Source organism: Poecilia reticulata, chromosome 8 (genome assembly GCF_904066995.2).
Source record: "Poecilia reticulata chromosome 8, P_reticulata-male-v2, whole genome shotgun sequence".
Classification (NCBI taxonomy): Eukaryota; Metazoa; Chordata; class Actinopteri; order Cyprinodontiformes; family Poeciliidae; genus Poecilia; species Poecilia reticulata.
Genome location: NC_088837.1, coordinates 16089575 through 16112441, shown reverse-complemented (window position 1 = coordinate 16112441; position 22867 = coordinate 16089575). Strand labels below are relative to the sequence as shown.

Sequence of the window (22867 nt, the reverse complement as noted above, 5' to 3'; positions counted from 1 at the left end):
ATTTTAATTAACAGTTTGTCAAATGGCTGCCAACAATTTTCAAAGTGAGCAAAATTTGATACATGATAATAAAAAAAATATCCAGAAGACAGATGCTCATTTATTTAACACAGTTGAGCTTGAAACAACAGTGAATTCAAAGGGATCAGTGACCAGACCCCCTAATGGATTCACATTTCTGCCTCCAGTAACCAAATACCAGAAATCCTGACAGCCAAGAGATTCTTAAGGTTATTTGGAGGAAACCTGATGGCAGTTTGGACAGAGGAGATTCATGGGAGGAGAAAAGGAAATTACTTTAGAGATTTTTTTTTTACCTGTTATTACTCATATTATTTTAACAATAAATATGGATTATTTTGTTGTATTATATCTCTTCTTTTCATTAAATTATTTCATTATTGTTTTTGTTCAGCACTTTGGCGCAGTTTTAAACTTGCTTTTAAAGCACTGTATAAATACATTTGACATTGACAATTATAAACAATAATAATTAATATGAAGACTAAATTTAACTGCTTCTATCACTATTAATCATTATATCAATACTGCTAGAATTTCATAATAAAACATTATTTCTTTAAGCATTTATATTCTTCAGGTACTGTAATGTTCTTTTGTGTTAATGTTGTTTACTTTTTTAAATTAGTGATTAAAATATTTTATGGATTGTAACATTTTAAACTAGTCAGAATTTATACACGTTAAAATGTTATTGTGTGATAACAGTGTTTATATTCTGCTAAAGTCTCAGAAAGCAGAAGTGAATCAGTCAGAGGTTTTTGTCATGGTGTGAATCACTGTGGTACAGCTTCTCTAGCAGAGTCATCCCATGTGCTACAGTAATACACTGCTGAGTCTCCTGTTTCTGCCTGCTTTATAATAAACTGGAAATCAATTCTTGATGTGGCTTTAGAGTTAAATCTGTCAGAGGAGAAACCTGCTCCGAAATTATCAGGGGAACTGTGAGAATGATAAAACCTCAGAATGTACTGAGGAGTCCCACCAGGCGCCTGTTTGTACCAACTGACATAATTGCTATGATCTATCTGAATGTTGCAGCCGAGAACAACCTGCTGTCCTGTAGAAACTGAGTGAACAGCAGGCGTCTGGGTCAAAACTTTAGCTGCATCAGCATCTGTAAACGTACAAAAAGAAAGGCAAGAGTGATAAATGTGTGTTTGAAAATAAAGAATATAAAATAAGACAAAGGAACAACTTACATGTTAGAGCAGAGATGACAGTACAGAGAGTCCACAGCATGTTGTCAGTTTGTGACTTTAATCTTGTTTATAATGACACTGTGAGACGAACCTGATTAAGTGAAAGAAGAAGACAGACTGAGACTTATAAAGAGTCTGAGGGGAGAAAACAGGGAGGAGAGGATTCTGTAATATGTTGATTCACTAATTTACATAAACTGATGAGTAGGGACTGTGCTGTTCAGACAAGCTTTACTTTTTAAAAGTTTTTAGTTTTAACTTTATCCTCACATTTCTAATTCAATTTAAGAAAAGCAGTCAATAACTCAGACTGAGACTTAGAGTCCTGTAGAGTTCGATTCTGATGTTCTGGACAATCTAATTTTCTATCCTGTAATTTTGTAATTTCAAGTGTGAAAGGATTACCTGTCTTCCTGATGTTTGTGTTGTTTACTTGTATATTTGAGTCACTATAATTGTTTTCTTAATTTTCTTGTTATGCTGTTTGCAGAAAACAGGCCAAATTCAAAGATTTCATTGAAAAACGGCTAAAGTCACTGCAATGTTCAAATGTTTGTTTAAAGTTTGTCTATGGAGAAGAGTCTTGTTTAAAATCAGTTATTTAGTTTGTGGTCAGTCCTTCTTACTGAAGGGACGACTATGCTATTTAATTATTAGGCAGAATTAAATGCAACCACGCCAAATTATTTTATTTTTTAATATTGTGCACAAATTCTTTCTTTCAAGTTTGACATTATTCAGATAAAAAAATTATAATAATAATGTGACTACAATGATGTAGCAAAAATAGCAAACATAGATGAAATAATTTTAACAAATTTTAACAAAACACTAGTGGAAATACCTGTTTACTCTGCTATATAATGTGTTATAAAGTCACCTTTGAAAGCAAATCAAACTGTAAGTTGGAAACTCTCTGTCTCAGTTAAACTGCAGAGCTCACTTAACATGAGGCACAGTGAACTTGCAGCCTTAGCTTGTTATATAAAAGACATGACAAAATTTCACCTATATGTTAAATATAATATTGGCTATCATGTACTTGATTCAAAAATATCTTTCAGACTATGAGCTTCAGAGCTCCTCCTCCTGTCAGTCACTCTCAGTTTGTGTTGTATTAAAAGCCTCCTAACAGCACATCCTCTCCTCATCCTCTAATCTCTCTCATCTGTCAGCAGTAAGGTCACTTTACACATTTCAAGATCATTCTCAGAGCACACTGACAAGATGCTGGGGACCCTCTGCACTCTCATCACTGCTCTAACATGTAAGGAGGATGACTTACTGCAGACTGAAGCTCAGCTGGATTTATCAGTCTGTTTCTCTTGACTAAATGTCATCTTGTTGTTTTCTAGGTGTGAGTGGTGTGACAGTGGTGACACAGACGCCTCCTGTTGTGACAGTGAGGAAAGGAGAGACAGCCACCATGGACTGTAACCTGGGGAGTGTTACTAACAGCGGTGCACGTTGGTACAAACAGATTCCTGGAGAAGTTCCTCAGTTTGTGCTGAATTTTCATCACAGCTCTAGTTCACCAACCTACGGTTCTGGGTTTTCATCTCCAAAGTTCACATCAACTCATCAGTCCACAACAAATTATCGTTTAATCATAAAGAGTGCAGAAGAGCCTGACTCTGCATTTTATCACTGTAAGACATGGGATGGCTCTGTCAGTAATTATGTATCACAGTGATTTATGCCATGACAAAAACCTCAACACAAACACTTCTGCTTTTTGACAAATGGAGAACTGCAGGACTGAAAAATAACAAAGATATCCAAATAATTCTTAGAAGTCTCTGCTTTTTACTGTTTTATTCATTATGCACGTTTGTGCTTATTTGTTTAAAATATTGAAGCGCCTTTGTAAATTGTTGGTTTTTAGATGTCCAGTGTAACTCAATTGACAATTTAGCAGATAACAATATTAGGAATTGAAAAAGTATATTGACTCAAACATTTACTCCAATGGCTTTTTTAAAGTTCCATATAATTTTCATGGAAAAAAGTGTTTCAAACATCTATTGATTATAACACTGAATTTCAATTTTCTCTTAAATATTTGTACAAATCTCTAAGGTTATTGCTAACTTCCACTTTTACGTTTGCAAAGTTAGATATATAATCTTATGTTACAGAGTTCACAAAGTGTGAAGATCAGACCAGAGAACTTTTCACAGTAAGAGACGTTCAAGTGTTCAGTAGCAACACATTTCTACATAAGCACATGTTCAGAAAATATTCAAATATCAAATACATAAATCAAAAGAAATGCTTTGATTCCTATAAAATGTGAAACACGTTTTTGGTGGAATCCATACTTGTTCATCAGCCTCCATGTAACATAACTTGACAGTTCAGTTTTATTTAAAGAACTGGCCAAAACTGCTACAAAATCTTATCAAACATCTAAAAGTTTAATTTGCAATACTTACAAAAGTTATTGAGGCAGTTCTGTCAACATGATTCAACAGAAAAATGGGCGTTATCATTTGGGATTAGGAATATTTTTTTTTAGAATAAAACAGATAAAACAACAACAAAATAAACTCACTGTCTGGTAGAGATATGAACTGGCAAAGAACAACAAAGACATACACTGAATTTTTCTATTAAAAATGACATATTAGACTCATATGAATCTCCTCCTCCTCCACTTCTCCAATCCTCAGGGTCTTTATAAGCCTCAGTTTCTCTCCTCCTATCAGTCCAACCTGCTCACTGTTCTGCTACACAGAAAAAAAACAAAAAAAACATTTACAACACAAACTGACAACATGCTGGGGATCGTCTGCAGTCTCATCACTGCTCTAACATGTAAGATTCTTCTCAGACTCTTTAAGATGATACATGCAAACCTTTTGATTCAACTGTTTCTCTTCATGTGTTGTCAGGTGTTGATGCAGCGATAACATTGACCCAGGAGCCAATCAAGACAGTCTCAGCAGGACAACAAGTTGTTCTAAACTGCAACATTCAGAGATATGATGGAAATTATGTCAGCTGGTACAAACAAGTTCCTGGTGGAGTTCCTCAGTATGTTCTGAGTTTTTGGCACAGAGACAGTTCACTCTACTTTGGAACAGGTTTCTCTTCAGATCGATTCAACTCTAAATCTTCATCAGACATAGATTATCAGTTCATTATTAAGCAGACAGAGTCAGGAGACTCTGCTCTGTATTTCTGTCAGACATGGGATGACTCTGCTGAGGAAGATGTATCACAGTGATTCACAGTGTGACAAAAACCCAAACATCCAAACTGATCAAATATCTGAACACTAAACAGTTCACAACACACATTTGTTACTATAAACAGAATTTCCACTGTTTAAATGTGTCCACAGAGACCAAAGTGAGTTAGTGTGTTTTCTAATAAAAGCAGAATGATGAAGAGACTGAGATGTTTTCAGTGAAAGTTTCTCACAGCAGGATGTTTCACTTCCACTCTGTCATCAGAAACAAGGAGGAGGTTTTTGTACGGCGATGTACACAAACTGAATCACTGTGGTATTCGGACCGGGAACCAAGCTGATTGTCACAGGTAAGAATTTGATTTAATTACTTAGAAGAGAGACTTTTTTTGTACTTTTACATTTTTCCTCTGTTTTTTTTTAAAGTTCTTGTTTGTTTTTTTGTTTTGCTTTTTTTATTTTTCCAGAAAAAAAAGTACTTTATGAAAAGGATTGTAACTTATAGCCATGTAAAATCTGGTTTCAAAAGTAAATTTTCCAAATCCAAATATGTCAGATATTTAAGTTTTCTACATGGCCTCATCTTCAGACGATGTTTAAGAGACAGTTGTGCAAATGTGGTTACAGTAAAACTGACCAATAATTCACATACATTTCTCTTTTAGGTTTTTTATTTGCAGTGAAATCCTTGTTTTATTTGATCTCTCATGTAAATAAATGGCAGTAAACTTTTATCTATATTAACTTAAATGTGTACTTATTTTATTACTTTCCAAATAAAAAAAATATCCATTGAAAAACAAAGCTGCAGGCAAATATAATCTACAAACTGATAATCATCATAATAATTATTAAATTATAATTTTTTCTAGAATAAATATATCCCCAATCTTTCTTAAATCATGCAGATTTTTATATTTTATGTCTTGCTGTTGTTTATTTTTTATTTTATTATTGCTTTGATGATAAATTAAGTCACATTATTTTTGTTCATTCAAACAAATCTAATAAATCCATCAAAAAATCCATATTATAATTATGTATTTTTTTATCTGCTTCAATATTTTTATTTATTCTCATATTTGTTCTTTTCAATAATATCACTATTTTTTCACCAAATAATATTTGTCATTGATTTAATTGTGTATTTATATAATTATCTTCATTCCAGGTTCCAGTCTTCCTCCTCCTGTCCTGACTGTCTTCCCTCCATCCAAGGCTGAGCTCCAGTCCAACAAAGCTACTCTGTTCTGTCTGTCCGGTTTGTCCAGTGAAACTAAAGGTTTTGCTGATGTCAGCTGGTTGGTTGATGGGAGTCCAGTGAGCAGTGGGATCTCCACCAGCACTGCTGTTCAGAGACCAGACCAGACTTTCCACATCAGCAGTTCTCTGTCCATCCAGACATCAGACTGGAACATGAACAAGGTTTACGCCTGTAAAGTGTCTCTGGGCTCCCAGGCTGCAGAGAAAACCATCAACAAGTCAGGATGTCCTGCTGAAGAATAGCAGAAGATCATAACCATCATTTATAATCTGCTTCTTTTCTGATTGCTTCTTACATGATTTAGGAAATATGCTTCCTTATTTAGTGTTTATTTGACAACTATTGTTCTCTTGGCTTTCTTTTTCATTAATAAATCATTGTTACATTGGAAATTGGTGTTCATGTGTATTTCATTATTTATTATTGACAGTAGTTGTGCCCACTTAAAAGATTTTGCTTACAATGCGATGTTTGTGAAGTTTGGCATCAGAGAAGCTAAAAAAATGTCAATACGTCATGTTTATTTATTTATTACCTTTCATGTTTTCACAGTTTATTGTTTAACACCACTGGTATGAGTCCTAAAAACATATATGCTCTGTAAAGTTTTAAGTACTTAGTTTGGTGGGCCTAAAAACATAACAGAGCCTGAGTAAATCATAATGTCTGATAGACATGAGCAAGCGAAATGGAGCCCTTTTTTTTTTTTTTTTTACAGCCAGTGAAGCATCACTTTGCTTCTCGCTGTCTCTTCTTTTACAGGATACACCTGCAGGCCTGCTGTGCTTTTTTTAGATTATAAGTAAATAATGAAATCTAGTTTCAGAGGGAACAATCCCTGATACACTGAGGTTTTAATTCTTCTTGTTTAACAAATTTACATGTAATACCAATATATCAGGGTGTTTAATGTTTTTATGTTGGAATTGGTAAAAATAAATATATTTCTCTCTTTAATTGATAAAAATGAAGACTTAATCCTTTGTCATTGCACTAAACACATAGCTCATAATCTGGCTCTTTAAATGAGTATTTTATGAGGAAAAGCGATGCATTCAACCTCTTTGACTCTTTTAGTTGTACTTTTTTCGAGTGTTTGTATGTCCTCGGTTACTTGTAATTAAAAAAAAGGAAGATGCTGTAAATCACATTGTTATCTTTTATGTTTAAATGCAGCAGGCTGATAAAAGCATGTTCTACAATGTTTTCATCAAGCAACAGCAGCTTGTTTTCTCAGTCTTGTAAATCTTGTCATCTCTTGTTTTTGGGGAAAAAATGTGTTCTGATCCCTCCCAAAGTGACCATTAAAACGAGGTTGGGATGCATTCTAGTAGTCACAATCTGCGCAGATCATCAGTCCATCCATAACTGGACAGGAGTACAGCCAAACGACACACAGAACAGCCTGTGCCTTGTTAGCATGTGTGTTTATACCACACATGTTCAGCCAGGTTTTTACTGGTTAACACTGCTAATCACCACACCATATGCTGTTGTATGTTTTTAATAGTTGTTTTAGCAGAAACATAAAGTGCAAACCAATGAGAGTTATAAATACTCAGTACAGAAATGAGCATGCGTTATGGAACAGTCTTGTAAGACATGTCACAGGGTAGTAGACCAGAACAGATAAACATCATTTTAGATTTATTTTAGCAGGGTTTATACGATACATGCTGAGAATCAGAATCAAAAATACTATATTAACATGCACAGAAAAAGGATTATGACAAATCAGACATCTGATCAACAGCTAAAAGTTTGAAGATAAAGAAAGGATAGAAGGATTGTCCCAATCCATTAGTGTAAAGGTGTTCTATCAAGGACTATAGCTGCTGCTCAACTTGTGCTGACACATAGTTTCATTTTGCCTCCTTATTAAGAATGGGTATTTGAAAATGCTGCATCTAAAGCAAACTCAATTTGTCTAAAGTTTGCTATAAAGGTTTCTGATTATTGATAATATTACAATAAACATTCTTTGTATTTATATTTCAGCAATGTGCAGGCACAAAAAAGCGAGTTGAATAATGAACAACCAGGTGGATGATGCCACCTAGTGGCAGAATATGACCAGGAAAAGTGGAACAACCATCACTGCATAATGTGGTTCATATTCAGGGAAATTTGTGATCAGCCCAGAAAACCCTTTCCTATTACATCCAGCACTCTAAAAGCATAGAACAATAGTTATTGTTATTGTTGACAATAGTTAGCAATCAACAATTTTACTGTCTCTGAGTGCCTCTCCTCCTTGCTCTGAGCAGTGTTGGCTGATTGATGAGCCTCCTGTCCAGAGCCCTCCGCTGCGCTCCAAGTGGAGACCTCAGACCAAAGCTGGGAGGAGTCCTGGACACTGACCAATGAGGCACGGTGAATCTACCTTCTTTGATATCATCCACAAAAGCCTCCACTCCATCAAACTTTGAGGTGAGCTTCCCCAGCTCGTCTTTCAGCGAGTTAAACTGCTGGTAGAGGTCTCCCAGAGCCTCGGAGAGAGGCTGGATCCTAGGCACACGGAGACATGAATTAATTAAAATGATCTCACTGTTTCAATAAGCTGCCCGAGACTGTTGGCTTTATTACACTTTTAAACTATATCAGGAAATGAGAAGAACACAGCCAAGACAAAATGGCAACAGTGTGTAAGTCATAACATGGTGTTGAGCAGAAACAGCCACACAATCAGCAAGAACACATGGAATGACAAGAACAAAAATCTCTTTTAAAAAAGATGTAAAAAGTTAAGATGTTCTTGATGTTAAGATCAAAGATGTTAAGATCAAAGTCCGGCAAATAGCTGTTTGCTCTGTTGTGTCATAAGCCCTGTCTCTGGAGGAATGACTTGGAGAGTTTCAGGAGCACTAAACATAGCAGACCACGTTGCTGAAACGTTTCACTCTTTTCCATTTGGCGCACTCCCTGCGTTGAGGTCATTTAAAAAGCAGAAACATGTTGCATAATATTCTAATGTCGCAAGAGGACCAGGGGTTTGTCGAGAGTTTTTTAATGGATGACTCAGAGTGCAAACTTTATCTGTCGGAGCTCGTTCCCGCTGCCTTGGTTCGGCGCGACTCACCTGGTGTATTCAGGGAGAACAGAAGCGTGGTCATGGATCAGCAGCTCTTTCACTTGGGTCATTATAGCAAATTTCCAGTTGTCCAGTACTTGAGTCAGGTTGGAGCAAGCCTTTCTGCTGGTGTGCTCTGGTGAACACAGAAATCTGTGTAAGAGTGTTTGACCCAATGCATTTAGTAATTGTTTACAAGAACAAGAGGTCATTCCTTGCCTTTTGGATCCCAAGGGGAGGTTTCATGTTTCCTTTTCTGAGTTGCAGATGTTGACAGCATGCAGAGCAGAACCAGAACCTTCAACGCCATCGTTTTAACTTAAAGACAGAAAAATAAAGTTAAACACTTTTTTTTTTTTTTTTTTTTTTTTACAATTTTCTATATAAACCTCTTAAGTTTAAACAAATTAAAACCATTAACTTCATTATTACAAAGTTAGGTATAAATGTTAAATTGTCATATATTTCAACTTTGATTAGCTTGACATGTATCTTTTGCGGTTTACCTTTGTGTGAGGCAGTTTCCAAATGCCAGAGTAAAATCCTTCAGGAATCACCCAGATGAAAAATAAACTCTCTTCTTACTGCCTCTCCAGCCTCTCTGAGCTTTTCCTCCACCTGCTCCTCCCGACGTCAGTGATGAAGGGTGGTGACAGAATCGGATATTTTAGCATGTGTTCACAGGGCTGGGTTCACATGCACCGAGTGAAAAACAGAGAAATCCCTTCTACTTTAGATTCCTCACAAGTTCTTGAATGCTGTGCATTTCTTACATTGCTAACTGACATACACATAATTATTTTATTATTTTTTTTTGTTGGAATCTTGTGACTCCCCCACCCTCTTATCAACCTGTGGGCTCTGTCTGATTCTGAGGAGGTGTTAGATGGAACATGATGGCTCCAGACTAACATTCTTACTGCCTACTGTAATAAAATCTGTTAACCATCTGGGGCTGACAGGCACAGTCAGCATCAGGCTTTGCAGCTGCCACGGATGATAGAAACCTGCTGACTCAAGAGCACTCATTAGGACGAAGTGAATGAAAACTTTAAATTGGTTACATCAAACGGTCGGTTTTACGTTTCTATTCATCTGTGAGTTGGAATTAAAGGCAAAAACGCACCACTTCCGAGAAACTCTCTCATCCGTAAACTGCTTCCACCCCTTATCGAAATGAGCTGCTGAGTGATTTATTCCACCAAATTCGCTCAGTTTGACATTTATCCATCCTTTATAATTCACGATTATTTATGTGGTGATAATCTAACTTCTGATGGAAGATGAGGCAACTTGTTCCCTACAGTCCAAATGCTCCAAGGCATTCCAACATCTGGGTAGGTGAAGTAGGATGGTTATTTCAGAGACAAGAAGATATAAATCACTGCAAATAGAAAATATAAATCTTTTGTTTGTTCTTGTCCAGAAATGATCGCTCTTTAATGCATTTGGGGGATTCTGCTAATATCTGCAGCCAACTATATGAGACCATTTCTGCTAACTGACGGTCGAGTCCCAAACATCTGGACCGTCTTTGAACTCGGAGACATTACAGTAGTTGCAGCTTAGTGTAAGGAGAATTTAAGACATAAGGCGTCATGACCCGGAGTCTTTAGAACAGTTCACGGTTGGATTTAACAAAAGTTTATGTGTTTGTTCGAATATCTTTAAAAATAACTCTAGCTTCTATTAGTGCAGACAAGACCATAAACCACAGTTGAAATCTACCCTCTCAAATGCTTTACGCAATATGTCCTTCCTTTTTTTTGCTGGATTTCCATCTTAGGTGCTGACAGCACTGCAAGAGACGGGGCAGAACAACTTACATGTTGTTTGAATCAATCCAAATACAAAGATGTTACCTGTTTAGATTCAATATGTCTCCAAGAAACCCATACTGGAGAATTAGAAAAGATCTCAGAAACAATAACTCACTCAGTTTTTTCTTTCACTGCAGTTTTTTTTTTTGTTCCCACTTATGCTCTCATTTCTGTAGTTGTATAAGTTTTAATGTAAAATTTTCTAAATACTTCTATATTTTATGTACTTTTGGATCCAAGGGTTTCAATAAAGACATTGTTCGTCTGTCACAATCCAATGTTAATGTTTTATCTAAGCCACATTGTGAACGTACTTGACCAAGACGTGATGATAACCCTTTACATCACACACTCTGCTCTTGAGACTGTTCGAAAACTATATGCAGAGATTTGTGAAACACAATACTCCCAACTTCTGAATGCAAGGAGCGCAGAGAGAGAAGAAAAGGGAGAGATACTGACCAGACAACCCACAGAATCAAGAAGTTGGGGCAAGATCAACTAAACTGAACATCGAAATTAGCTGTATTGTTCTTCCGGTCCTTGCAGCGATTCTCCAGAGCAGTTGCACCATGGGTGGCTGATTTAGAATTTATTTACCTAATTTGCTTTACAAACTTTCCCTGAGGTTAAGATAAGTATATAGACAATCCCAATGCAGTGTGAGCCCCCCCCCCCTAAAAAAAAAACATTGACTATCAGGTACAAGACCACTTGATAAAGATAAATATTTAGCAGCAAATCATCTTCTCCAATTCAAGTATATTTCATGTTTGCTTATTGGTCTTGATTCTTAACTTACTACATGATTGAAATATATTTCATTTAACACATATTACTGAAAACATACTACTGAAAATGTAACTGTGAAGTTGTAAATATTCCAATGTAGTTACTCTCCAAAATATTTAGTTTTACAGTTAGTTTTTACTATTGCATAGAAATATGTTTCCAGATGTACTGAGGAACTGAGAGGCAGCCAGCCGTCTGCCTGAAGTAACACTCTCATTGGCTTCCAGCTCCTTGCAGCTCAGTCCAGTAGCCAGAGGAAAGAATGAGTCCAGTGGAGCTACAGATCCACAGAGGAAAATAGTCAGGCCTCATATTTTCTGTTTTTCAGCTCAGTCACATCAGCTTTATCAGATGCTACTTCTTTTTGTCTCTTGGAAGCACATGACCGCAAGAAGCTTTATTTGAGGACTTGTGGAGGATAGCTACAGCTGAAATTTTTCAACTTCCAAATTCAGAGAAAAGCTAAATGTTGATTGGAGCAATGATTAAAAACAATATTTCTATGAGGTTTTTTTTTTCTGCTCCCAAAGAAATGTACATTTATTAAGTGCATTTTTTATAAAATAGCACCCCAAACTATACATGAAGGTTTTTCCTCAAAGCTGACGAGGGAAATCCTGGGGCAGTTTGTCAGTCTAATATCTTTATATGCTTTATTTTACTATCATCTTTATTTTTTCTTGTGACCTTGGTTCTTTCTACACTCTCACTTGTCTAAAAAAAAAACAATCTGACTTGACTGGGAAATAACTATAAATAATTTATCCTAGTTGGAAAAAAAATATGTTGTATTTTTGGTTTATTTTTTGCCTTTATAGATAGATTGTGAATATTTTTATCAGTCAAGCAGAGCTCTGCAAAACAATCACAGTCATGTTATAAACCTCGCATTTAATAATACAATCTCGTTTAAAATATTTTTTTAATGCAGTTAGTCGTTGACTACGGTACTTTGGTGTGGTAATACTCTTTGATGACATCCAGTGGTTACATTGAGGTACTGCAGAAGTGTGTCCGGACTGCAGTTTTATTCAGACAGGATCATTTTTGATGGTTCCTTTAATACACTAATGAAAGTGTACAAAATCAGAAATAACGAAGCAGATGTAAACATAGGATGCTAAATGAAAAAAAGAATATTTTGTGAAAATGCTGCCATCTTTTTTTCACAAAACCACATCTTCAATAGACATAAACATTAATATTGTATCTGTCTGTAACACAGTGAAAGAAATTATTATTTTTGTAGCTTTCTCTCTTTTTCTGAGTTTTAAAGACTTTGGTCAATTTGGATGCCTTTCTCTGATTTTGGCTCCCAAACAAATCTACACTTGGGTGAAAGATTATTTGTCTTGACCTTTGACATAAGCTGCTTTTTAACTCAAATCCTGTATGTTCTACAAAAAAATATTTTTAAATTCTACTCTTTCTGAGAAAGCTCATTGAAATGTGTTGCATTAAAGACATATTTTCCATTGTTTTATATTTTTTTTCATGATGCAAAATAAAATCTGATAAACAATTTGAGATTCATAACTTAAATTTGTTCGAACTACTCCAAAAGATTATACTTTAAAACAATTTTAAAGTATTAACATTATTTTTATTTCATTTGGATGAATAAAACAACTTTTGGCCATGTTGTTTTTCATCCCCAACAAAGGAAAAACAGAAAAGTATTCGAATAGCTGAGGTGGTTGAGTCAATTAAGACAATTATATTCATTCATAAAATAACTTACTGAATATCTACAGTGAGATATTCTGCATAAATAAGTTTGAGAGGAAATCATTTAAAAATTATTGGTGTTCATAAAATTCTCATTTCTTAACTTATAAAAAAATGACAAAGTTTTGAGGTGAAGGTCACAAAGTCTTGTAATCAAATCAACATAGAGACAATAATACTTAGGGTCAGCGAGGCGGCAAACAATATTCAGGCATGTGTGGTCGTTGTCTGGAAACATACATTCAAATATGTATGATAATGTTTGTTATACATAGCATAAAAACATGACTAAACTTGCTTTTTTATGATTACATTTCATTCCTGGTATATTGCATTGTTGGAGAGACTAGATACTTATTGTCTCTGACCTTTCGATTTTTCAGTTCAAGTCAGTTTTTTAGAAATAGCCTGATATGAAAAGCTCCTTGTTTTGGGGTCTGACAGCTCACTAATCCCCTCATTGTGACTCTCACATGATGAAAAAAAATTTCAGGCCTCACAGCACTTTGAGGCTGAACATAGCAGGGTCTCTCAGTATCAGCGCTCTGTTTTTTCCGCTGCAGCAAATATTCTCATGTTTCATTTCAACTTGAGCTACTCTGAGGAGCTAACAGCACAGGGTCGGTTGTCTCCGACTGGATGACAATATGCGACAATATTTACCCGTAAAGAAGTTTGAGTGGCCCTGGTCCAGGAGAGACGATGGGCAGAATGAGTCCAGTCCACTTATTCCAAAGGTAGGCCTTTCAATAGTTTATCATTTTTTAAGAATGTTGTGCTTTTCTACAGTTAGCCTTAGCCCTCATTAAAAACTTTATCTCTATGTCTGAAGTCAGGTGCTGCAAAAGCGGAGGATGAGGATCTCGGCCATGTTGACAGTGGATATCAAACAGGAACGCCCAGCGATCGGGATCGCAACAGTCCCACAAGAATCCGACCTCATTACAGTTATTCTTTGATGGATTATTTCCTAAAATACTTCCTGTTCCTGTGCAACCTGGTCTTCACAGTCTTGGGTCTGGTGGTTCTTGGCTTGGGGATCTGGGGTCTCGCCAGCAAAGAATCGTTCGCCCAGGAGAAGATTGGAGCCATCGGCACGGATCCGATGCTGATACTTTTGACGCTGGGCTTTCTGCTCACTCTGCTCTGTCTGACGGGGTGTGTTGGTTCTTTAAGGGAGAACTGCTGCTTGCTGAAGATGTTCTCTGTTATAGTGCTGGTGCTCATCACGTTCCAGGTGCTGTTTGCAATCGTGGCCTACACTGTGCAGGATCAGATCGAAGGATATCTGCGGTCAGGGATGCTAGCCGCCATGGCGGGCTATCAAGACGATCTGGACCTGAGGTTCATCACAGATGAGATCCAGTTGGGTCTGCAGTGCTGCGGGGCCGACACCTACCGGGACTGGGAGGTGAACATGTGAGTGGAGTATGACCTCTGTTTATTTGTTATTTCAGTAAATTTTCAGCTGACCATCAATTTTAAAACTTTTCTTTTCAGATATTACAACTGCTCAGCTCCGGGAGTTTTGGCGTGTGGCGTCCCTGCAACGTGCTGCGTGGACCCTTTGGAGAACGGGACGGTGTGGAACTCACAGTGCGGCCTGGGAGCACAGCTCATGGACGAGTTTACCGCTCAGAGTGTGATCTTTCTGGGGGGTTGTCTGGGCGGAATCTCTCGTTGGATCGAGCGGCACGAGGGCCTGATCGGGACAGTTGGCGTCGTCGTTGTTGGGGTTCAGATTCTTGCCGTGCTCATCGCAACAAAGCTGTTGGAAAACATTCACAGGCATAAAGCTCACGCATGACGTAAATATGGCATGAAGTCATCAGAGTCCTGGCTGTTTCTTGGTATTTTGTTCTTTTTTTCAATTCTGGGCTCCATAGTTACACGCGTTTTATATTCAGATTGCATAAACAGGGTTTGTACTTTGGAAACTAAATAGAAACACATCTAAGGTACTGTAAATATTTTCCTCTTCCTACATAAAAGGATGATGAGTTACCGTGAGCAGTCACTAAAAATGAGTGATTATTTGTTATGGAAAGATTTGGAGCTCAAGGGTTTCACTTTTTTTTTTCATTTTTTAACTTTTTTTTCTTCCGACTCTGAAGATTTTTCACAAAAAAATCTTCTGACTCTGCATCCATCTTCTGACTCTGCATCCATACTGCAAAGTCATTAACCTTCGTCAACCTTTGGCGCATGATCAGTTTTCATTGTTTTTATGTATTTATTGTTTCACAAAATATACACTCTGTCAGGAAGCAGTATAGTATGAATGATATTTTACAGCCAAAAAATACACTATAATTTAAACAGAGGTCTGTGGTGGTGGGATCTGGGCTTTATGCTAACTATTAGAGTTGTGAACTTATGCTTAAATATGGCACAAGTTGTTTAAATAAATTCTGAAACACTAAATTATTAAATTAGAAACTGATAATGAAATAGTAATTATTGGATTTCATGTTTTGAAACAAAAATTATTGTTTTATGATAAATCCTTCTGTTTGGTAATGACAAAGCAAACTCTCCGAATCATGTTAAAAAGTCAAAGCTTTATTTTGAGTATAAAAACACTGCTGACCGAATCTCCTGCTGGCCAGTAACTAAGCTATCAGCTGCATCTCCGTCTGCAGCCACAGGCAACGACACAAGAACAGCAGTGGTGTTGTAGAGCGTGAAAATGGCAGCTTGAGAGTCTCAGGAAATACATTTGTCATAAAAAAAACAGCATACACAATATGCAGACATGTATTACATAAAATTCTAACATATTTCTAGCTTTATGTTTGCCATACAGAAGTTATCCATATTCATGAAAATGCTTAAAATAATCTCTGGACATCATTTTGAATTAAATCCTCTTTTTAGAAAAAAAAATTAAAAGCTGTTTAACAGTGAAGAAACTCAAATGATGCCGTACTGAGCGAGTTCATGGAGCTCTAGATGGCTGTACGCTTCCCAGGGACAGATCACTGTGATATCTGAAAGGGAAATAGTATTTAGTAACAAAAACATTACAAAATAAGTACATATTAGAGATGACTTGAACGTTGTAATTCTGCTCACCAGTGCCAAGTCCCTCCATTCCTGGAATCTCCTCTCCAAAGCTAGAGTAAAACATAAATTATAATCTTTACTTACTTTTATCTGGTTCCCAATAAACTTTATTAACAATCACAAACATATTTGAGGAGGTCTTACCCAATGACTCCCCTCTTCGGGGGCTTGCTCTTGAATTGACGAGTGTTTCTCTGCTTGAACTTGGGTGGGCCCTTTCGTGGGGAACCGGGAGCCGTCGCTCTGAGAGGGGCTTTGCCGCCAGTCTTTGGGTCAGGTTTGGCTACGTCCATATTCATGCCTCTGTTTTGAGACAATTGCAATGTTACAAAAAGGGAATAGCAATGAAGATAATAAAAAACTGAAGACAGAGACAAATAAATAGTCCTCTTTTTAAGACTGGGGGAAAACTAGAATTATCCGCATTACTTTCTGCTGAACACTTCGAAACAAACAAAGACAATGTGCTTAACCACGGGTTGCAGAGGCTCCTGTAATCTGATGGTCACGTTTTTAATCAACGCTACATGATGACTCTAATCTACAAAGCTCCCTCATAATCAGATTACTCTGAGGACATGCTGAATTTACTGACAAACCCAGCGTATCATAAAAAGCACAAAGATTTGTTTCTTAATGAAAGCTTCTGTTGTGAAAGTAATAAACAATTTTTTTTTATTGCAGCTGAAATATTCCACAAATACATAATTTGTTTACATAAAGACTTAATTCATTTTATGTCGTTATAGACTGTGTTGATTGCATTTGTGTAAGTGCAGGATTAAAGGGTGTAATAAAGATGTATGAGGGTAGAATACGCAGCACAGCTATATTATTCTGATGATTAGATGATTACCACATCTGTAACCATAACATCGTTGCTAAAGTTTAAAACATATGGATATGTATTGTCTCTTCTGTATAGCCACTGAAGAAACATCTTTATCTTGAGTTTCATAAATAAACCAAATAGATTTAAAAATGTTTGCCTTCTAGTTAAGGACAGATTCTGTTGCATATTAATAGAGCAAACAGAGAGCTAGTTTACAGACTGTAGAGAAAAATGACTGAATGTAATTAACTGAATTCAAATTAAATAGAAGAACGTCCAAATAAATAGAAAAAAAATAACAAACAATGTCAAGCAAGCTTCCCAGATTTCATTTAAAATTCCAGAATGCTAAAATTACTTAGATATAACATTAACTATATCGATGTGTGTCTAAATAGCCCAGAAAAACAAGCTGTACTGTTAATTCTTATACTTACCACTTCTTGTGTCTCTTCCCAGGTAATCCGACAGATATCTCTCTCTTTATGTCAAATGACTCTCGCTCTTCAGTCTGTCCTTTTATACACTTCAAATTCTGAGGAGATTAACATGCGACAAGCCAATAAACTGTACACACGTCATTTGTATTCCATATGGGTGCAGAACATTGGGGGAGGCCATGGGGCATTTAAGGACACCTTTTTTGCCCCCGAGAGACACTTAACAGCAGAGACACCAGCAAGTCATAATCAGGAACAATGGGAATAGTTTGCGTATCTCCACAACCTTCCAGAAGTGTGCCGTGTAAGGACCAGTTATTATTATTTATGAATATGTGAAATGTGCTACGATGCTCACTATCTTCCCACTCCTCTGCAAGCATTACATAACACCCAACGTCAAGAACACGCGAGTGTGATCTCTGGACATTTCACTCTCATCAGCGTTCTTCCAGATTGTGTTGCATTATACGTGATAATCCATTCCATCCTCCCTCCCACCGGAATAAACACATACCTGGTTCATTCATGTGATTGGCTGGAGATTCTTAATCTTGAGTCAAACTCATGCACATATACTGTATTGAAAAACTATACAGCTAATAACTTCCCTTACTCTTTATTCTCATTGAGACTTGAGAGAGTTTCATTTTCTCCTCCAAACAGTCTAATGTCCAGAATGTAGTCTGTGCAAATACATGTACACATGTGGCTTCAACAAGGTACCCATGCATTGAAAATGTAATGCTCAGAAATATTACCTTTGTATTCTTTACATTGTTTTCCCATAATAATAATAATAATAATAATAATAATAATAATAATAATAATAATATCAAATATTATTGGTGATAGTAGTATTAGTAGTAGTAGAGGTAATTACAACTAAATGTAGGCTTCATCTAACCTTCCTGCATTTTGTAAATGTTAGGTAAGAAACTAAAAGATTTGCCAAACAAGAACCCTTTTAACTCAAAGCTGATGTTTTGTTGACCTCTAGCGGTGGGATAAATTCATAACAACCTCTTCAGCCAATGAGGGTGAACGTTTATCAAAGCTCGTCTGTTGTTATAGAATATCACTTCGTAACTTAAACGGACCTTCAAGATTCGTTTTCCTTAGTGCTTTATTTAGTTATTTATCATTTCCCACCACCCAAAAGTAAGATTTGTGAGATTATTTTTCAACATTTTTTGAGCCTACGAAAAAAGACAATAGTATTTTTAGACATTAACTAACTAGAAAAAATATTAGAGGGAGATCTCCTAACATTTTTTTTTCTTTGTATCAGGAGGGTTACGTCGAGAGTTTCCTGGCTGTAACGTGCTATCCCACGTGTGATAATGATACTAAGTGATTTATAATATTATCATGGGGAAGAATAAAACTGATAAAACCAAGGAGTCAAAAAGACAAGCTGACAAAACCGGACAAAATCCGAGGTAAGCCCAGAAAACTGGTGTTTAAAACAACAACAATATGCAAGCTAGCTAGCAAACTAAGCTAACTGTTTTTAGCTCTCAGTCTAGTTTGGAGCCTGTAACTGCGGCAGAAGATGTTAAATCAGTGGCCATAATCGACCGCACTGCACTGTGTTCCTTTAATAACTAAAATACAAAATATGCTGTAATATTTCAGCAAAAAGAAAATTAAAGGAGATGGCAAACCTAAGAAAACCGCACAGGAGGACCACCTCCAACACATTCCCTTCAGGCTCCGAGAGATAATGAAGAGCAAGGATAAAATGAAAAACGAATCTTTGGGGGGCAAAAAGCTAAAAAAAGGTGAGCAGTTAAAGTCTGTATGTCTATAAGAGTGCACTTAGCTTTTTAAACGTTTTTTAAATTATTTGCATTTGTGTCTCTTTAGCCCTCCTGTTGCAGTCTAAACCAAACGATACCCTAGGCCTAGATGGAGACATAGCTGTTCCTCGATTCAGAAAGGGGAAGACAGAAAGTGTCGGTGCATATGTTAGGCGCATGGAAAATGAGACACAACATGTGCTATTCCTCACAAATAACCAAGTGGAGAGAAAACCTGAGCTTGAGCCGGACAAACAAGACAAGGCTGCAGGCACGGGGAAGTCAGAGAAGAAGAAGGAGTGAGTAAACGATACCATATCAAGGAAATTTGTAATATGTTGCACTGCCTTTGTAAACCCTTGTTCTTGTCGCATCTACTGTAAGTAAAAAAGCTGGTAAAGATGACTTTCTAGTAACCCAAACCAGGATTGGGTTACTTTCTGCTGATTTCTTTTTCACACGTTTTACTCTCAAATTAAATCTCTTTAATTCATATATTATGAGTGTGTCTTAACTGTGCACCTGTGTTCTACTGTGTGTTGCTGTAGGTATGCAAAAATGAGGCTGAGCAAACTGCAGCAGAAGAAGTTGGATAAACAAGAGGACAAAATAGAGAAAGAGTTGTTTGTTGGTAAGAAATGGAGGTACACATTATGCTGCTGTTAAATTATCTGCCATGTCTGCTTGTTAATGGTGTTTTATGCCAGTGGTTGAAAGTGGAAGAAATTATTTACCAATTAGACTTTTAGTAATTTACAAACTGACACAATTAAGAACGATACAAACAAAAATAAAAGTCAGTCAAGACTGACCATACTTGTCAACGAACGGAGAAAGCGTCTAGTCACAATATGATAAACCTAAATAACTACATATTGTTTTATATTACTAGCTTTTAGTATTCATTATTAAGCTGCCCTGAAGTTAGTAGAGGTTGATTAATAAATTTTGCTTTTAGTAATTTGTTTTTTTTTTTTGGTTGATATTTTGGCAAATTGATTTCATTACAATTCAGAAGGCTTAGATGCAATTATGAATTGATTGATGATGTTTGATTTTCTCTTTACATGTAAAATTCACTTTGAACTGCCAGGATGTTCTACTTACGCCCCTCAGAGTTCTGCTTTAATAATGCAATTCTTGGTTTACATTACAATTGTGGTATGTAAAATACAAAAATTCATTTCTGAAAAAGAAAACTGTTTATTTTTCTTGGGAATACATTTTAGATCAATTGACTAATTGTTGATAGATTATTTGGGTAAAAAAAAAATCCTTAGTGGCCTAATATAGATAATAAAGCTCAAACATCACAAAACATCTGAATAAAGTTTACAGAAACTGTTTAGTGTTTTGCATCAGATTTAAATCTGAAAAAAAATATTTTATATGTTTGAACTCCATGAAGCTCTAATAATTTGTTTCATTTTGTAGATAATGTTCCATTTGGTGAAGTTTCCATGGCTCCACCGTCTCTGAGCACCAAACCGAAGAAGGCTCCAGTCAAAACTCAGGTATTCATACTTTGCGTTTGAACACTTGCTCTCCTACCACTTTCAGTGCTTATAAAGTATTTAACTAATTCTTTTTCTACCCCTATTTAAAAAACAGGCGTCAAAGGAGTTGCTCCTCAACTCTCTGCTCGGCCACAGCATGGCGTCCACAGCGAAGCCCTCCATGGCCAGACAGAGGATGATGGAGGAGGAGAGGCAGCGAGCAGTGGAGGCCTATCGCCTGCTGAAGAAACAGAAACAACAGGAGCAACAGACCAGAAATGCAAACCTGGGAAAACTCTTGAACCTTGAGTGACATCTAACGTCACTAAAATCAATATAACTGCTCATCTCCAGTTGGTGTGATGGGCTGCACCAGGCCTTGATATACAGACTTGACAGAATGATAATCTCCTCTAGATTGCTTAGAGACTCTACTTGCAAACACTTTACACCGCATTTTTTAAAAATATGCAGGATTCACCTACTTTCATAAAGTTAGGTTAGTTGGTATTAGGACATTCAAAAAAAGAGAGATTGAACATGTATAATTACTGAAAAACATGTAAACGAGCAAACGGTGGATTACTCAATGGGTTAATTGTGTTGGTTGTTTCCTCATAAATGCTTGTTTGCATTTACACTTCCTGTCAGGTGTCTGCGTAAGTTCACATTACCATGCAAATGTTCCCTCTTCAGGCAAGCCCAGTGGCGTCATGAGCACCATAAATTCATAAATCATAGTTTTTTATTTTTTTTCCATTTGTTTATTTTGCAGGGAATAGTTACTTTTTGTTTTGCATTTGAGGATAACATTCCCCTTGTTGTAAACTGGTCTACAGTTGGCCTAGATGGAGAAAAAAAACATTTTCAGTGGAACATCTTTTCTTTTTGTGTGACCTAATAACTTTTAGATCTTGTGCTGATTCTTGTAGCCACTGACCTTGACTCTATGTTGAGTTGGTAAGAGCAAAAATGAACATTTTACATGTGGTTTGATCATCACCACCAATTTTATAACATGAAAGACCCAAACAAAGTATGTAAACATACAGATGGTCTGTAACGGCCTCGAGGCCTGTTAGGACTTCAGTGAGCACACAACCAACAATAGACCAGTCAGGGTCACCGGAAACTGATCTACACACCTTCTACCTATAATGAAGAAAGTTGAGATAAGCAGCTAAGAGTGCTACATTAGCCAAAGGAGCTGCAGAGATCCACATATCATGATTCGATAGAAAAATATCAATTAAGCACCCCACAAAACCAACCTTTATGGAATAAGAAAAGCCATTGTCAAAAAGTCACAAATTGCCACAAATTATGTTGACAAAGAAAATATGCGGAAGACGGTGCTTCGGTCCAGTCTGACCAAAATGAAGCGTTCTGGTCCGCATGTTCAATGAAAAATAATACACTTCTGCTTTACCAGAGGTAAAGCATAAGAATGTGTTGGAATGATCCAAGCTCCAGTAATAAGAAGCTCTAGAGACACCCTCCATCAACTCTCCTGGGGCTTAATCTATTTGTAAGGAAGTAGGTCCAACAGCAATAGGAGCAGCTCAACAATGTAATACCACATGGGCTGAGCAGAAGAACATGTACTGTACATTTTTCTAATCATTTAAAATAAATATTGAATTCTAATTTTTCCTAGATCTAAGCATATCTCCTTCCCAGGCCGATTGCTGTTTTACAAGTTTAAGTAATCTGCTTCACCCTTTGGAAATCAAGTTTTTTTTTTTGTTTTGTTTTTTGCTTCTTTTTTTTTCTCGTCTCGGTAAGGAAGAGGCCTTTCAGGTTTTAAAAAAAAAACAATGTGAGGTTTTACATTTTCTGAAAACAATAAATCACATTAGTCTTTGGAAAAATGGAGCACCTGCCAGGCTGGTGCAGCTTTTTAATTTTGTAATCCATTTAAAGACTTACTGACATGAACAAGACCTTTGTTTAGATATTGGCACAAGCCTAGAAGCATTGCTTGAGAGCTTAGCCATTCAAAAGCATATTGGATTGCAAAGCAAACACTGGGTTGATACTATTTACACAATAGCAACAGTGTTGCCAGGTTATGCAGCAGATCTTGCCTTCTCTAAATCAGAACGTTTTTTTTTTATGCTGTTCCTCAGACAGTGATTAGG

The 22867-nt window shown here is 36.5% G+C and overlaps 5 protein-coding genes across 9 annotated transcripts; 3 read left to right on the top strand and 2 right to left on the bottom strand.

Moving 5' to 3' along the window:
* Positions 1–2385: 2385 nt before the first annotated feature.
* Positions 2386–6072, top strand: LOC103468886 (immunoglobulin lambda-1 light chain-like). 4 transcript variants are annotated; one of them, XM_081610066.1, is made up of 5 exons: positions 2386–2490; positions 2579–2896; positions 4605–4608; positions 4729–4766; positions 5588–6072. In XM_081610066.1, exons 1-5 carry the CDS (start codon positions 2451–2453, stop codon positions 5920–5922), a joined length of 735 nt encoding a protein of 244 aa, XP_081466192.1. In that variant the 5' UTR covers positions 2386–2450; the 3' UTR covers positions 5923–6072. The 4 variants fall into 4 exon arrangements, 1 of the variants encoding a protein (XP_081466192.1); XR_014088656.1 differs by lacking the exons at positions 2386–2490; positions 2579–2896; positions 4605–4608 and adding exons at positions 4016–4040; positions 4118–4229 and having other exon boundaries at positions 4682–4766; positions 5588–5625; XR_014088654.1 differs by lacking the exons at positions 2386–2490; positions 2579–2896; positions 4605–4608 and adding an exon at positions 3949–4229 and having other exon boundaries at positions 4682–4766; positions 5588–5625.
* A 1096-nt stretch (positions 6073–7168) lies between these two features.
* On the bottom strand, positions 7169–9544 carry LOC145552567 (uncharacterized). The gene is made up of 4 exons (XM_081610065.1): positions 9257–9544; positions 8970–9068; positions 8760–8886; positions 7169–8188 (listed from the first exon to the last, which is right to left on the bottom strand). Exons 2-4 carry the CDS (start codon positions 9058–9060, stop codon positions 7909–7911), a joined length of 498 nt encoding a protein of 165 aa, XP_081466191.1. The 5' UTR covers positions 9061–9068; positions 9257–9544; the 3' UTR covers positions 7169–7908.
* A 3962-nt stretch (positions 9545–13506) lies between these two features.
* Positions 13507–15100, top strand: tspan10 (tetraspanin 10). Its single transcript, XM_008416171.3, has 3 exons — positions 13507–13827; positions 13923–14509; positions 14591–15100. Exons 1-3 carry the CDS (start codon positions 13738–13740, stop codon positions 14895–14897), a joined length of 984 nt encoding a protein of 327 aa, XP_008414393.1. The 5' UTR covers positions 13507–13737; the 3' UTR covers positions 14898–15100.
* Positions 15101–15631: 531 nt separating this feature from the next.
* On the bottom strand, positions 15632–18111 carry LOC103468823 (retinal cone rhodopsin-sensitive cGMP 3',5'-cyclic phosphodiesterase subunit gamma). Of its 2 annotated transcripts, none has more exons than XM_008416170.3 (4): positions 17426–18111; positions 16301–16459; positions 16166–16206; positions 15632–16080 (listed from the first exon to the last, which is right to left on the bottom strand). In XM_008416170.3, exons 2-4 carry the CDS (start codon positions 16453–16455, stop codon positions 16004–16006), a joined length of 273 nt encoding a protein of 90 aa, XP_008414392.1. In that variant the 5' UTR covers positions 16456–16459; positions 17426–18111; the 3' UTR covers positions 15632–16003. The 2 variants fall into 2 exon arrangements, with proteins under 2 accessions (XP_008414392.1, XP_008414391.1); XM_008416169.3 differs by having other exon boundaries at positions 16301–16473; positions 17426–18110.
* Positions 18112–18719: 608 nt separating this feature from the next.
* ccdc137 (coiled-coil domain containing 137) lies at positions 18720–21366 on the top strand. The gene is made up of 6 exons (XM_008416168.2): positions 18720–18870; positions 19067–19212; positions 19298–19529; positions 19779–19861; positions 20665–20744; positions 20842–21366. Exons 1-6 carry the CDS (start codon positions 18800–18802, stop codon positions 21037–21039), a joined length of 810 nt encoding a protein of 269 aa, XP_008414390.2. The 5' UTR covers positions 18720–18799; the 3' UTR covers positions 21040–21366.
* Positions 21367–22867: the final 1501 nt, after the last annotated feature.

Excerpts from the sequence above, each read along its gene's own strand:
- LOC103468886 (XM_081610066.1), top strand. The coding sequence starts at position 2,451 with ATGCTGGGGACCCTCTGCACTCTCATCACTGCTCTAACAT. Across the intron at positions 2,491-2,578 it reads TCTCATCACTGCTCTAACAT|GTGTGAGTGGTGTGACAGTG; the intron begins GTAAGGAGGATG and ends GTTGTTTTCTAG. Across the intron at positions 4,767-5,587 it reads AACCAAGCTGATTGTCACAG|GTTCCAGTCTTCCTCCTCCT; the intron begins GTAAGAATTTGA and ends TCTTCATTCCAG.
- LOC145552567 (XM_081610065.1), bottom strand. The coding sequence starts at position 9,060 with ATGGCGTTGAAGGTTCTGGTTCTGCTCTGCATGCTGTCAACATCTGCA. Across the intron at positions 8,887-8,969 it reads CTCCCCTTGGGATCCAAAAG|AGCACACCAGCAGAAAGGCT; the intron begins GCAAGGAATGAC and ends TGTGTTCACCAG. Across the intron at positions 8,189-8,759 it reads GTTCTCCCTGAATACACCAG|GATCCAGCCTCTCTCCGAGG; the intron begins GTGAGTCGCGCC and ends CCGTGTGCCTAG.
- tspan10 (XM_008416171.3), top strand. The coding sequence starts at position 13,738 with ATGCGACAATATTTACCCGTAAAGAAGTTTGAGTGGCCCTGGTCCAGG. Across the intron at positions 13,828-13,922 it reads CCAGTCCACTTATTCCAAAG|TCAGGTGCTGCAAAAGCGGA; the intron begins GTAGGCCTTTCA and ends CTATGTCTGAAG. Across the intron at positions 14,510-14,590 it reads CGGGACTGGGAGGTGAACAT|ATATTACAACTGCTCAGCTC; the intron begins GTGAGTGGAGTA and ends TTTTCTTTTCAG.
- LOC103468823 (XM_008416170.3), bottom strand. The coding sequence starts at position 16,455 with ATGAATATGGACGTAGCCAAACCTGACCCAAAGACTGGCGGCAAAGCC. Across the intron at positions 16,207-16,300 it reads CCGAAGAGGGGAGTCATTGG|CTTTGGAGAGGAGATTCCAG; the intron begins GTAAGACCTCCT and ends GTTTTACTCTAG. Across the intron at positions 16,081-16,165 it reads AATGGAGGGACTTGGCACTG|ATATCACAGTGATCTGTCCC; the intron begins GTGAGCAGAATT and ends TTTCCCTTTCAG.
- ccdc137 (XM_008416168.2), top strand. The coding sequence starts at position 18,800 with ATGGGGAAGAATAAAACTGATAAAACCAAGGAGTCAAAAAGACAAGCT. Across the intron at positions 19,862-20,664 it reads AGAGAAAGAGTTGTTTGTTG|ATAATGTTCCATTTGGTGAA; the intron begins GTAAGAAATGGA and ends TTCATTTTGTAG. Across the intron at positions 20,745-20,841 it reads AGGCTCCAGTCAAAACTCAG|GCGTCAAAGGAGTTGCTCCT; the intron begins GTATTCATACTT and ends TTTAAAAAACAG.